Source organism: Schistocerca nitens, chromosome 2, assembly GCF_023898315.1.
Source record: "Schistocerca nitens isolate TAMUIC-IGC-003100 chromosome 2, iqSchNite1.1, whole genome shotgun sequence".
NCBI lineage: Eukaryota > Metazoa > Arthropoda > Insecta > Orthoptera > Acrididae > Schistocerca > Schistocerca nitens.
Window position 1 is genome coordinate 1,173,518,980 of NC_064615.1, and position 16,091 is coordinate 1,173,535,070.

A 16,091-nucleotide genomic window follows, 5' to 3' on the forward strand; every position below is an offset into this window, starting at 1 on the left:
ATTTACCCCAGTTTCTATTTTCATTCCTGAAGTACATATAGCCATTTCAGATCGGATGACTGTTTTTTGGAACACCCTACATTTCGTTGCTTAGAGCTCATTAGGACCCAGTTTTACATTTTGGACAGCACTCAAGTCCGATTACAGTTTCGAGGACCAAGTTTTTAAAGCGTTCATACTACACTCACTACTTACTTCTGAATGTTCTGAAAATACAGTACTCTGACAATAATGAGTGCCCTAAATCTTCAAACACACACCAAATACAGTAATACGACAAATTACGACGATTCTTCTTTATTGAACTGTATTACACCTGTTGTAGAATGCACTTGCTGCATTGCGATGACTATGGATACCTGTCTGAAAGTGCGACGATTGTCAGCCCAAACTAGATTGAATAGTAGTCAGATATTGCCATGAGATATGGTGTGACGGAATTTTCTGTGGTGAATTATATTTTTTCCCTCTGGCATTTACGTCAGAAATTTTATATAAAACACGTCAGTTTTGTAAATAAAACAGTGCGCATTTATACTCTCTATTGTATTAGTGATACGTCCAGAGATATGGAAGTATAATAAGGGGACATGTGATAACGCCACAAACTTGAAGCTGACGTCCGCAATATTACTTGACCCAAAAGGTAGCATCTAAAGCACGCCATGAGAATAAAAGGCGGGAAACCGACCAAACCTAACAACATATGTTTTCAGCATTTTCGGGAAGACGGCATTGGCCGAATATCAGTATCGTCAGTTCTTACTAAGAAAAATGCTGGATGACGAAAGCCACCTTTTCACTCGACATTCTTATCGTATTGGTTATTCGAAACGTGTAAAAAAAAGTTACAGTAACGAGGTTCGTAATGTGTCGTGCTACGGAATCAAGTATTCATTTATGAACAGAAAGTTCCTGAAAATGCCTTCTTGACTATGCGTTACTCGTGAAGGCACGACAGAAATTAAGAACTAGAAGCAACCGTAAATAGTAGTCCGCTAATCTTCTGGGACAGCTAACATGGCGGCTTCGAATCAACGTACAGTGTTAGTCTGTAGCACCATCTCTCCTATTTTTACCTCCATGAGAATTGGAATATGAGGAGCGTTGAAGAACAGAGAGGAAGTAATGGCGTTTACTTCTCTTCTTGGTAGCAGGATTTCCGAGAGGCACAAACGTTAAGGTTAAGGACACTGAGAATTGATTCTCGGTATGGAACGCCTAATAACTGCCCGACAGATATTGGTGGTCGAGTTGCAGTGTTTAAGGGCAATTGCTATAGAGCGTATTTATGGTGTGATACACTTATTCAGACAAAAAGTGTTACGGTTTGAAAGGCCCTTCATTTAAATAAATTCGTGGACGGAAGAAGATATGATTGATGACAGTGTGAGGGTTTAATATGGCTAATTGCATTTAGATTGTAATCAAGACACGACCGCACATTGGCCTAAATATAAAATGATGGCGGGAACCTGCACAAATGAAACCGGTGTCTGTGAGAGTTTAATCTCCATCCAGTCTGGACATCCGACCAAAATCCGTTTTACACGCAAGGTACGATCAAAAAGTTTCCATTCGAGAGCGACACTAATCAACTGATTACATGTCGTTGCTTACATTTCCACATCAGAGCAGCGTCTGGTTGCACATCTGCTGCAGCAACGCCCTCAAAGGGAAACATTTGATCGGTCCTTTCACTACTTGCATATATTGCTATACCAATATTCCAGCGACCCATGAGTAATGTAAATTCATCAATCATTTTAACGACGTATTACGTAATATTCCAGAAGGCAGAGTCGTAGTACTGTATAGAGCTTCAGAGATTGCAGCATCACTCGCTATATTCATACACCATGAGTTGGGCGCAATTGCATTCATCTTTGATCACAGAAAACGTAAAGTGTAGAAGCAGACAAAAATAAACTTAGCCACCTGCGCATTCAGTGTGTGGCAAGCATTAATATTTAGGAACCAATATTGAGATTAAAGACTCCCCCCTCACGTTCAATGAAACGTCATTTTAGAACCATTCTTGCAAGCAGAATAACTTGAACCTCAGATAGAATTACTTAGCGGTTTTGTGATTCCTGTGTGATTGATAAAACTCACTACTATTTTGCGGTACGTTATACATAAAATATGTGTAGCCAGCAATAAAAGTTTTCACGGCATATACGGTATGGTCGATTTGCGACGATTTAGAGTGGACAATGGGCATGCGAGAGTGTACTTTGAAGGGTGAATGGCGTATGCACTTTGAAATAATAGCTGTTTGTATCAGATAATTAGTATTCCTTGTTCCTATGTTATTTACGTTTATTAGCAATTGAAGGGCCCAGTTTATTACCGTTCATCTATGAAGTTAGTTATCGTTGTGTCGTATTGGGGGGCCCCTTAATCGTAGTTATGCATCTAAGTCAAAGCTAGGACTCTCGAAATACTTCAGTAACTATATTGCAGCTATAACGCTTAGAGTATTGAAAACTCGTTGTGCTATGTAATTGTTACGAGATTGTTATTTAGGCACACAGAAATCACAATGCTTGTTACTACACTGTATTTGTGTGAATTTAACGCAGCATATTTTTATGCAGCTTCAATTTCATTACGGTTATGAAGTACAGCATACCAAAAAGTAGTGGAAGTTATACAAGCGGAAACAAGGTTCATGTATTCAAGTTCACTAAAGACGACGTAATAAGTCAGAAATGCCTCCATTCCGCTGTAAAGCAGGATTTCACTGTTATTAATTATTCAGTGTGAGTTTTGTTTCGTATGTAATTTAGTAATGTTTGTTTTCGATTACAGTAAATTATTGTTTGCCAGAACACTTGGCTTGTATCCATTACGATTAATGTACTTCACTTCCCATTTTTCAGGTGTGTCACAAGTAATTCTAAACCAGGGACGTTATCAAGCAAACAGACAACAAAACCACAGCTGATCCAATTTCAAAACCACGGCTTGATTCTAATGCCGTGCCACGCATTTTTCCGATCTGTCCAAACTACCTATCTTCATCTGCAGGACTATCCAGAGAGGAACCAGAAGGAAAAGCACTTTGGAGGCAGCAGTATTGCAGGAAAGCATCAAGATCAGTTTTGCCAGCCGTAATGAGCATTTAAAAAGAATTTCATGTAATAGCTTTGAAGAACTGAAAAACAAAGTTAATGTGATACCTTTACAGAAGAATTCGGGAAAATAGCGAAAGAGGATTGTATTATTTTTGTGGGTAGGTATCGATGTATCTGTGCAGTCCTGTTACGTAGTGTATACTGTGATTGATAATAATTTCAAAGGGTATATCTAATCGAAAGAAGTTCCATTAAACGAAATTTTAGTCACTCAATTTGTGCTTGAAGTTGTATTGGTAACAGAAAATGTGTGAATACAACTGATGTGGATGTCTTCGTGTCACTGTACACAAATATTGGTTAGAAGTGTGTGAATGTTTTATCAAACAAATAGTGTACATTTAGAGATATAGCAAATGTCGCTAAGAGCTCATACGCACGAAAGTAAAGAATTTTTTCAAAGCGGTCAGCAGTTTTGTTTGCAAATGTTCCTGTCATGTCCTGTAAGCTAAGCACGAAATTAATCGAAGTTAAGCGTTATTATTTACTTTTGCCTCATTTCCACGTAAACAACTATATACCTGTCTGTTTTCTCTGTTAACTAATCTCATTCAAGTATAAACTGAAAAATCGCTCGTTTTACGAGCCATACAGTTCTTTTGGGGCTGGCTGTGCATATTACGATCGCCACTAGGCTATGACGTCATGATACCGTTTATTGGCCTTGTCTCTAGGTGGTGTTGGAGGTGCCCTGCGAGAGGCCACGCTATCGCCGACTATAGCTACTGCGTAGTCCAAGGTGTGATCATCAGTGAAAAACAAAAAAATACGTAATTGCTCTTCTGCAGTGAAGCAGTGGCGATTTAACAACATGACGATTGATGTAATAAATCATACATTTAATTAGACTATTTTATTGGATATTCAACGCCTCTGACAACTCTTTTTATCAAAAACGTACAAGTAACTCAAATGTGGTCATTTCACACAATTTCTGCTTACTGTGTGACACTCTATTGGCAATAAAGGCCTAAACAGTCTTAGTGATGGAATGTTACAACGTAATAACGTAACCGGTACCTCGAATTTTATTAAATTGCCAGTACGCCAAACCTTGGATTTGTTAAAAAAAAAGTACAAACACTCAGAATCTCGGTAACAAATGAACTGAGCTAGCTGGTGCAGATCCTTCCAGCGCCTCTTCTCATAATGGATAACAGCCAACGAGGACAATTCTGGTTTTTCACGAGGGGAAATATTTTCATATTGCATTACGACATCTTAACACCACCAACAACTAGGAGTAGCCTAGACTTCACACAGGGCAAAATTTCAAATCTTTTCGGATCAATCGTATGCTCAAAAAGTATTATGGAAAATGGGAATCAGAGTATCTGAAACCCTTATCAAGACATGGGATCCTCTAATCACGGAGTTAGCGGTCGATATAACAGGGATACCAAAAGCTTGAAGAAATATTAGGTCACATAATTTCGAGTTCAGCTACGTGTACAAGAACCACAATTCGCTGTATATCTTACAAAATATACATATATAGAAAAGAAACAGATATGGCTTTTTATCGATGAAACTCAAACGAAATCACCTAGAGCACCCGCAGCCCATACATCAGGAGGAACCTATACAGTAAAACCTTAGTGTCTAATGTTAAAGCCATGTATTACATGACAGTCAGCGGAAAGACATCAACTAACGAAAAATTATACAACATCCACCTGAGCACAACTTTATTATGTGACACATGTGTTGTCATCAGTACTTCAATTCGCACGTGCACCGCATATGATACCTATTCTTACATCCAAAGGATACTTTCAGTGACAGACCGAACAACCCCAAATGCAGCATCGACGTAATGGAAATAATGAGGCCGTAAAAGATGTCTAACCCACGATCCCCGTAAATACAACAAAACAGATGACTAGACACGTGGCAATGCACATAATTACAATAGATCATCCATTTCCAGTGATTATTACTCGTGCACAAAGATAGAGTACAAAACAGAAAGATTCCATAAGAATTATAAAGAACTGTTTGGCAGCATAGAAAGAGGTAAAAAAAGAACGCAGGCCCATGTAGTAACCATTCCTAGTCCCTGCTAGTTACAACCAATCTGTGATCATGTTCTTCGGATTCTTACTATCATCTGCTTTATCACAAGTTTACAAACAATGGATTCCTTGAACTCATATTATGTAAGAAACTGAAATACAGTATAAGGCTCAATTTCTGCATCAAATTTCTGATTGTTAATTTCTGACGTTAATATTACTTTGTAGACGAGTTTGTAAAATTATCAGTGAATGTCGGTTGATCGTTGTCTTGGCGATGCAGAAAACAGTTAATACATACATGGTGACCGTATCTGTAACAACTGAAGTGACCATTCAGAGTACCGTATACTGTGTGAGTGCTCAATGTGTGAAATTTTGCGGGACTGACACACACCTCCCCGTTGATGAAGCAGTAGAGGCAGGCTATGAAGAAGCCCTGGAAGGAGACGAGGAAGTGCGTGGCGTAGGACCAGAGCGCGAACTCCCAGGCGGCCCTGTCCAGCGGGGCGTCCGCCATGTTGACCAGGTTGGTGATCCCCAGCAGCGGCAACAGCACCACCGCCGCCCGCACCGCCTTCCTGGTGACAACAATGGGGCAATGACTGCAGGATCAACAACTAACAGCAGTGCGAGAGACCGCTACGCCGTAAGAAACAACAGGACACACTACTACGTGTTTACTTGCTGACTGCACTAAGTGAACGAAACCTAGAGTTTTGGATTTGATGTAGACGCGGTATTACAGGGTAACAATCATAATAAAGGGACATAAAACGGTAATGGACAGCTTGAGCTTCAAATAATATCTTATTATAATATTATGAACGACTACTAAAAATTTAACGGATGTGGTGTGCGTTTCCCAACAATACAATTAATGGGAGAAAAGTACAACACGAAATAACAAGTAAGTGCAAGTGATAATGCATATATTACTCATTTATTTACACTGGATTACAATGTGCTCACTGTTAGAATTAATTATAATACAGTATATAGAGTAACATTACTTTAACTTAGTTATTTAAAATAAATACCTATTATTTTGGGTCATCAAGTTTCTGATTGGCTCGATGCACTCTGACACAATGTTTTCCATTGTGCCAATCTCTTCATCTCAAAGCAGTACTTTCAAGCAACGCACTCAATTATTTGTAGTAAACATTTCAATCGCTACCTACCCCCAGTATTTGTGTCTTCTTTGACACCCACTAGTATTACCAAAGCTATACCTTGCTGGTTAAATGTTTCCCAAATCACTTCTTGTGTTAACGTCCTTTTTGAGTTCTTTTTACTCCAATTAATTTTTAGGAACTCTCTATACAAAACACACACACACACACACACACACACATACTAATGGACTATATAATTAGTCCTACAACTAACTGCGAAACTGAATGCTACCTGGTGACATTATAGGCACATTATGCGACAAGTTATGTATTTAAGTGGAGCAGGGGCGAATGAGGCTTCATTCTAGCTCCTACATGGGCCGCAAATGAGATGTCCACCGGTATAAGTGACTTTGACAATGAATACAGGGCTATTACAAATGATTGAAGCGATTTCATAAATTCACTGTAGCTCCATTCACTGACATATGGTTACGACACACTACAGATACGTAGAAAAACTCATAAAGTTTTGTTCGGCTAAAGCCGCACTTCAGGTTTCTACCGCCAGAGCGCTCGAGAGCGCAGTGAGACAAAATGGCGACAGGAGCCGAGAAAGCGTATGTCGTGCTTGAAATGCACTCACATCAGTCAGTCATAACAGTGCAACGACACTTCAGGACGAAGTTCAACAAAGATCCACCAACTGCTAACTCCATTCGGCGATGGTATGCGCAGTTTAAAGCTTCTGGATGCCTCTGTAAGGGGAAATCAACGGGTCGGCCTCCAGTGAGCGAAGAAACGGTTGAACGCGTGCGGGCAAGTTTCACGCGTAGCCCGCGGAAGTCGACGAATAAAGCAAGCAGGGAGCTAAACGTACCACAGCGACGGTTTGGAAAATCTTACGGAAAAGTCTAAAGCAGAAGCCTTACCGTTTACAATTGCTACAAGCCCTGACACCCGGTGACAAAGTCAAACGCTTTCAATTTTCGGCGCGGTTGCAACAGCTCATGGAAGAGGATGTGTTCAGTGCGAAACTTGTTTTCAGTGATGAAGCAACATTTTTTCTTAATGGTGAAGTGAACAGACACAATGTGCGAATCTGGGCGGTAGAGAATCATCATGCATTCGTGCAGCAAATTCGCGATTCACCAAAAGTTAACGTGTTTTGTGCAATCTCACGGTTTAAAGTTTACGGCCCCTTCTTCTTCTGCGAAAAAAATGTTACAGGACACGTGTATCTGGACATGCTGGAAAATTGGCTCATGCCACAACTGGAGAACGACAGCGCTGACTCCATCTTTCAACAGGATGGTGCTCCACCGCACTTCCATCATGATGTTCGGCATTTCTTAAGCGGGAGATTGGAAAACCGATGGATCGGTCGTGGTGGAGATCATGATCAGCAATTCATGTCATGGCCTCCACGCTCTCCAGACTTAACCCCATGCGATTTCTTTCTGTGGGGTTATGTGAAAGATTCAGTGTTCAAACCTCCTCTACCAAGAAACGTGCCAGAACTGCGAGCTCGCATCAACGATGCTTTCGAACTCATTGATGGGGACATGCTGCACCGAGTGTGGGAGGAACTTGATTATCGGCTTGATGTCTGCCGAATCACTAAAGGGGCACATATCGAACATTAATGAATGCCTAAAAAAACTTTTTGAGTTTTTGTATGTGTGTGCAAAGCATTGTGAAAATATCTCAAATAATAAAGTTATTGTAGAGCTGTGAAATCGCTTCAATCATTTGTAATAACCCTGTATATTGTTATGAGACTTTGTCAAAACATGGCAAAACCACTTGACTTCCTCTTTTGGCTTCAGCAAAAAATGTTTTCAATGATTTTCCAAAATGTATCTTGAGTTCGAGGTGGTCAACATCGTCTCATAGTATTACTATGCTTCAATAATCGTAGGTTCGTGAAACGGCAGACGTTACAATCATCATATTAGCATCTGCTTGTGCTCGGTCCACCTCGATGGTACACTCACGAAATTGCTTATTACGAACTGTGATAATGCGATCTTTGTTTCGTTCGTTGTACAAAACCTTGTCCTGAGAGACTTGGTGTAGCACCTCTGATCCGAGTACAACTTCAACTGAAGAACGGTTTTTGGACCTACAAATTCCACAACACTCTTCATGATACATCACTTTGTCTCGCGTGAATAGCCATCAAATAAAGCAGGAGACGTGAATTAAAAATGACACTGCAAGCAAGAAGCAAGCTTTTCAGATATTGATTTCAAGTGCACATTTCTATATCAGGTTATTCTGTATAAAAGGTACCCTTCACCAACGACAAAAAATTGATTCTGGGAAATTGAGCTCACATCCTTCACTGGAGTCAAGCCATTGTAAAACGAAGATTTTGTTCCGTTTCGTACGCCTTTCTCTGAGAACAGAGAAAATGTGTAAGGAGTTAGTTCATATTTCAGAAAGGCTTTTAATTCTTCTTCACTTAGTGTCATTAAACAAATAATTTGGAAAAGAATTAAAGGATAAATAGCAGTAAATTCAGTGGCACGTATGACAGTTGACATTCTCAGACAACACCATTGCTGTTAGAAATCATTTTCAGGGAAGGCGGGATGCCCTGAAAATCAATCACGCACCTTACGTGAGTCCATATCATCCCGATGGACGCAACAGCTTCTTGCATCTACATGCTGTTCTGATGTTACACAATTCACTTCGTACTGTGATTAAGTTTCTTCTCAAATGTTAGGCTAGTGTATAAATAGAAACTGAAATAAAAGTGCTCTAAAACTTGATATTTTGCCTTTGTCACAAAATTGTAAAAATGGTTATTTTTTGTACGTACTGTTGTACCCTTGGCATTCGGAGCAGGAAAAATTGTAGTGATCAGATTTGTAGAAAATGTTGTGCTCTTTTAAAAAGGAAATAGGCGCCAAAGCGCTAGGATAAAAAAACTCTTATTTTTTGAAAAAAAACTGAAAAAGTCCGCAGTTTTACCTTTAGCCAAAATAAAGTTTCTTGGCAAAGCTAGGGTTTCTAAATTTCCAACCATATGAACGAGTTAAGAAAATAGAATCTTCTAGCCCAACTTTAGCACTCACTTTCGAAATATCAAATATGAATTGAGTGGTATACTCATCACTAATTGTAAGTCAACATAATCAGTTACAACCATTTATTCGACTAAAGAGCTTCCAATTCATTTGTGGATACCAAGATAATTCTGTGAAGTAACCGATTAGTATTCCACAGGTAGATTCCATTCGAACAGTTCACAGCTATTACTATTCTTTAATGCAATTTTGTCATATGATGACATGGTTAGAGACTGTGGCTGTTATTTGAAGACAAATGTTGATGGTGCTGAGACAGCAACCAGCCACAAATATATTTTCTGTTCCTTTCTTCAAAGGGTACCATTACCAGTTTCGAATCGTTATGAATCATCTTCAGCCAGTTTTCACGTGAGAAAAATTTACGTGTCCAACGATAAGAATGCAGTAGGAATGTATTCAAATCTGTTGGACGAATGAAAGAAAACAAACACTCCAAACCGACACTTCACGACAACTGGTGTGTAAAAAAACGCACCACATGTAATGAAAGCAATAAAACCGTCTGAAGATGAATCATAACGATTCGAAACCGGTAACGGTACCCTTTGAATAAAGGAACAGAAAAATTTGTGGCTGGTGGCTGTCTCAACACCATCAACTTTTCTTTAATTTACGCCTATTTACAGGTTAGAACATGATTAAGGACAGAAATATACTTCAGTTAATACTAGGAACAGAAATCAAAATACCCAATGAAGAGCTCTAGCCGAGGAGTTTTACTCACCTGACCTGCTCTATTTCACTCGTGTGACTTTGCCTCAACTTGACTACCAGCACACGGATGATGTTCAGCAGAAAGAGGAAGTTGAGCTGGGGAAGAGCAAAAATTTTAATGGTTATTTGTGGATGAAATTAGGTCTATGATTGCGCACTTCCTGAAACCGAATAATTCTATCGCCTGCCTGTATTCTGGTGATAAAATTGTCAGCCTTTATAGTAAAGTGACACATAATGAACACAACGAACTGAACTGAATGATGGGGGGAACAGAAAGCAGCTTGAGACACGAACTCAGAAAGAGAAGCATATTATCAGTGCCTCAACAACAGAAATTTGGAAGACATGTGTCGTAATTTTAGAAGACAGTTTCTTTTTATCGAGTCACGTGTTTGAAATTAAGACTTTTCCTACTTGTGTCTGTATTTTGTATTTAAGATTTTAATAGTTGTGCCTAAAATACAAGATACTGTGTGCACAGTGACATCAATACTGTATATAGTAACATGAGTAAATTAAAAATGAAGCATCAAATCAAGTTGGGGTTGATATATTGATACGTTTATAGCATCTATCCTGAAGCAACAATACAATTGTATGTCCATATTAGCACGGAGATTGTTTCGCACGAGCTGTCTAAAATGTACGATTTATTTAACACAACATGTTTCGGGAGTAGAACACCGCATTTTCGCATTTTCTATAAAACAAGGTATTTGAAAATGGGATAAAGAAGTCCCGAAGCATGATACATTATATAAATCACACATTTTCGACAACTGGTGCGTAATAATGCCCACACTGATTTACAATATTACCAGACATGGCATTTAACGATTACATACAAGTACGTCAAAACTAAACTTCTCTCGATCGTAACTCCGATGCGCAGTGACGTGAAACGAAATTAGTAACGCTCTATAATGTATAAAACGGGAATTTGTGCCAAGTTTATGTCAGGTTATTTCTCGTAATGTTCTGTAATGGTGTACATAGAGTGCTCTTCGACCCTGCTTCGACAGGGGCATCACATTGGTATTTGCGCGACATAATGGATTAATCAGTTATGCGGTCTGAATCAGTAACAGGAGGAAACGTTTTCGAACAGTATGACACACAGATACCAGGTAACTAAGCAGTACTTGAAAGAGAACCTTGTTCTTCCTTTTCTTGTGTGTCAGTGGAGCTTAGCCAGTTTAACGATTTTTGGCATGGTGATTTCAATGGGTAGCCAGATGACGCAATGACGAACGCGCACCATACGATGGCGACATGTTTGATTGCCAAAATATTGTGCCCGTTGGACACTATGAAGCGGCAGTACACCCGTTGACCCTTCGATCAACAAATACGCCGGGAGAAACTGAAGAATCACATACCACCCCGCCTCTATTACGTACGTACTGTGCTTCGTTTCGTCCATCATTGTCTGTAATTATTCCTGTCCAACAATGTCTCTGTTCGTTAACAATTTTCACGCAGTGTAGACGCAGTACTGCCTTGAATGCAACTACAGGTGACTTATTCGACATATGGCGATCCCATTTCACCTCTCCAGAATTCAGTGTGTTTCACAATTGCTATTACTCGCTTCTAGAGGCTGGAGAGGGGACTTAGTAGATAAAGTTTCAATAATGAATCCATGTCCAGATAACATTGTTTTAATGTGAAGTAAGTTTGGAGATCGGATCACTTTAAAATCTCCAGCTTCACAGTACGCACACAGTGGAGACGAGTTCTTACTTGTATGCCCTACGTGAGCCCATGGCATACACAATGTCTCGAGTACTCTTCTACATGACGTAGAACGTCCTCTTTCAAATTTTCTAGTTACTCTCTGTGTAAGAGCAGTAAAAGACACGGTTATATACTTGGTGAGTAGATATTGATGTTCGTTTACTGAAAGCGACCGTCAAGCTGAAATTATACGGGTACTGCCACCAGAAACCTTGTTGCTTCCTCCCTCAGATTCACTGGATAGTCGTTGAGTCTACACCAAAACCAGAATACGGCGATCATGCATCGAAACTCAGCCACGAGTTGATAGTCGAATGATGCTAATCCCTGACACACAGGAATCTCGGCGTTTCATATACCACTTCGGTGACACCACTTGAGTGGCGGTCGCTACCGTCATTTTAGTTGCTTGTGAAAATCAGGCTTACGAGACAACGGTTTCTTAGCTGACGTCCGTAAACTGGTTTTCGAGTTCAATAGACACAGATAAGAAATGAACTGAGTATCGTTATTTTTAAAATCACATACTGCCAGTCGGCTGGGAGTGTATTAAAATTTTGTTTTTTCTTACAGCTAAAGTCAGGAAAGGGATGAAAAATAGTGCGTGTCCCCCGTGTGTCACGGGGTGCACAGAGGCGGATACTAGCTCTGACTTGCGAAGGATGTGGCAGGAAATCAATCGTGTTCTTTCCATAGGAAGCGTCCCAGCATTTGCCTGAAGTGATATAAGGAAAACCTAAACCTGGAAGCCCGAATGGGTACATGAACGTCCATCCTCCCAATCGCGATATAGTGTTTTATCATTGCGTCATATCGTTTCGTTCCCTCAAAGCTAATGTTTGATTTACCTCTTTTTGCTTTGCCTTTTTGCCTTGCATATTTGTTATTGTATTTCCTTTTACGTTTAATTTGCAGCACTGTAAGATAGTACGAATGTACTTGGCTGCATGGTTAGTCTACATTCACTGTTTAAAAATTATATAATGAAATATCTTCTACGAATGCATAGCTTTATACAGAAGCAGTAGAGGCCCGCTGTATACGGATGCCAAAAACTACATGCAGGCTAACTGGATCCCTTAAATATCAGTCAGACCGAATATATGATCCTCATAAAGGACAACAAACAATGTCACATTCAAGTAGCATCGATATTTCACAAGATTCAGCGTCATCTGTTCTTATTGTTGCTTATATAATCCACAGGAAAGTATGTGCAAAGTTTCGGGATTCAAGTTATAAATCGTACAACGCGCTCTACTATTTGTGGCATAAGCAGTAACCGTGGTAACATACCAAAGACTCAGACATCTTACGATTGGATCGTGATGTGAACTCCCATCGTATCGTGATTAGTATCACAACGAGAACGACCACGGAAAGCTGGGTTGCGTTTCGAAGGGGGAAAACGCTATTTGTTTCAGTCGCTATTGATTTGGGTTCTTCTGTCCGAGGACTGGCTTGAAACTCTCCACGCTCGTCTATCTTGCGCAAGCCTCCTCATCCCTGCATAACTACTGCAAATCACATTTATTGAAATCTGCTCACTTTATTCAAGCCTTGGTCCCCCTGTACAATTTTTACCCTACATACTTCATTCCATTACCAAACTGATGATTCACTGACGCCGCAGGGAGTGTCCAATCAACAGATCTCTTCCTTTAATCAAGAAGCGCCATAAATTTCTACTGTCTCCAATTACATTCACTACCTCCTAATCAGTTATTCTATCTTCCATCAAAATTTCTGCGTTCTGTTGCGGCATGTTTGACCAGCATCTATTCTCTTCTTTGGTGAACGATTCATTGATCACGTATCGCTTCTGTACACGGGTATACTCATACAAATAGCCCCAGAAAAGACATCTTAGATCTATATTTGTATTCGGTGTTATAAAATTTCTCTTTTCAGAAATATGCTTATTGTGGTTGTCAGTCTGCGTTACATTTGCTCTCTAATTCAACCATAGTTGTTTGTTTCCTGATAGCATAATTTGTCCACTCCTTTTTGTGTCTAGTTTCTTAATGTAATTCCCTCAGGATCACTTGATTTAATTCGACTAAATTCCGTTACCCTTACCTTTATTTTTATGCACATTCATCTTATAAATGTTTTCTAGAAATTATCCATTTCAGTCCACTGATCCTGCAAGTTCTCTGCCGTCTCTGGTAAAATTAAGTTATCGCCAAACCACAAAATTTGTACTTCTTGTGCCTGAACTTTGATTACCTTTCATAATTTCTCATTATTTTCTTTTGCTGCTTGTCCACTGTACGCATCGAATCTGATCTGGGATACGTCACAACCCCTACCACTTTCTCCTCATCTACTGATTCCCTATCATTTCTGCAACATTTATAATCGCGGTCTGATTTCTGTACAAGTTGCTGGTTATCTTTCGCTCCCATTGCTTTATTCCTTCTACTTTCGTATTATGAAAGAATATACTCCATTTTATTATTATCAAAATCTATCTTTAAATCGACAGATGCTATAAATGTGTACTTGCCTTCATCCATTCTATTTTCTACGATGCGCTGTAGGGTCAGTATTGTCTGGCGTGTTCTTATACTTCTCTGGAACAAAACCAATCTCCCAAAACGTCAGATTCTATCACAGTTTTCTGTACTGTATAAAGGCATGCCATTATTTTGAAACTATGACTTATAATCCTGACCTATTCCCACCTGTCATCGCCTGTCATTTTTTAAATCGGTATTACTACGTACTAATTTAAGTCTATCGGTCATTCGTCTGCCTCATATATCTTGCAAACCAGGCGAAGTAGTTTTGACATAGCTCGCTCTCTCGAGTATCTCAATATTTCTGAGAGGACGTTGTCTACTCCAGTGCTTTGACCAATTTTTCTTTTACTCTCTCGTTATCTATTTTTTTTTAGTCTTTCTACTGTTTTGATGCGGCCAGCCACGAATTTCTTTCCTGTGCCAACCTCTTCATCTCAAAAGTAGCTCTTGCAATTTACGTCCTCAATTATCTGCTGGATGTATTCCAGGCTCTGTTTTCCTCGACGGTTTTTGCCCTCTACAGCTCCCTCTAGTACCACGGAAGACAGCCCCCTAATGTCTTAACTCATGTCCTACAATACTGTCCCTTCTCTTTGTCAGTGGCATCCACATATTCGTTTCCTGTCCGATTCTGCGCAGAACCTCCTCATTCCTTACATTATCAGTCCACCTAATTTTCAACATTCGTCTGTAGCAGAACATCTCAAATGCTTCGATTCTCTTCTGTTCCAGTTTTCCCACAGTCCATGTTTCACTACCATACAATGCTATGCTTCAAACGTATATTCTCATAAGTTTCTTCCTCAAATTGAGGCCTATGTTTGAGGCTAGTAGAGTTCTCTTGGCCAGTAATGCCTTTTTTCCAGTGCTAGGCTGCTTTTGATATCCTCCTTTTTCCGACCGTCATGTGTTATTTTGCTGCCTAGGTAGCACAATTCCTTAACGTCATCTACTTCGTGACCATGAATCCTGATGTTAAGTTGCTCGTTGCTCTCATTTCTGCTACTACTCATTACTTTCGCCTTTCTCCGATTTATTCTCAATCCATATTTTTTACTCATTAGACGATTCATTTCATTCTCCAGTGTGGTGTCACCGCCAGACACCACACTTGCTAGGTGGTAGCCTTTAAATCGGCCGCGGTCCGCTAGTATACGTCGGACCCGCGTGTCGCCACTGTCAGTGATTGCAGACCGAGCGCCACCACACGGCAGTTCTAGAGAGACTTCCTAGCACTCGCCTCAGTTGTACAGCCGACTTTGCTAGCGATGCTACACTGACAATTACGCTCTCATTTGCCGAGACGATAGTTAGCATAGCCTTCAGCTACGTCATTTGCTACGACCTAGCAAGGCGCCATTGCCAATTTATATTGAGCTTCTTATTACTGTACCGTCAGACCGATGTTCTACAGTTATGGATTAAAGTTAAGTATTACATCAACTACGTACTTTATTTGCTACTAAAAATTCCCTTAACTGTTCCAGACCTCACGCCAGTCTGCGTGTAATTAAACGCGTGCATTTCGGCCTCCTCTAGCAACACGGTGTTGGCTCTTCTGCCAACACAGCATGCAGATCACGCAATTCTTCTTCACTTTCACTCAGGATAGCATCTCCTTAGTATTCCCTTTCTATAATATTATCTTCATGTTCGTTTGCCTTGTATACATTCCCCCCACCTTTCAGCCATCCATTCTTTGCTTACTAATGCCAGATAAGAGCTTTATATCCATACA

The 16,091-nt window shown here is 39.9% G+C and overlaps 1 protein-coding gene across 1 annotated transcript in view; it reads right to left on the reverse strand.

Annotated features, from left to right (window-relative positions):
• LOC126235635 (PDF receptor-like) overlaps window positions 1–16,091 on the reverse strand; it is a 483,384-nt gene that overhangs the window by 55,212 nt on the left and 412,081 nt on the right. Inside the window, exons 11-12 of the mRNA XM_049944349.1 lie at window positions 10,099–10,184; window positions 5,553–5,736 (exon numbers count right to left, since the gene is read on the reverse strand). Of these exons, the coding sequence (XP_049800306.1) occupies window positions 5,553–5,736; window positions 10,099–10,184 (270 nt within the window). The remainder of the gene's footprint in view (window positions 1–5,552; window positions 5,737–10,098; window positions 10,185–16,091) is intronic.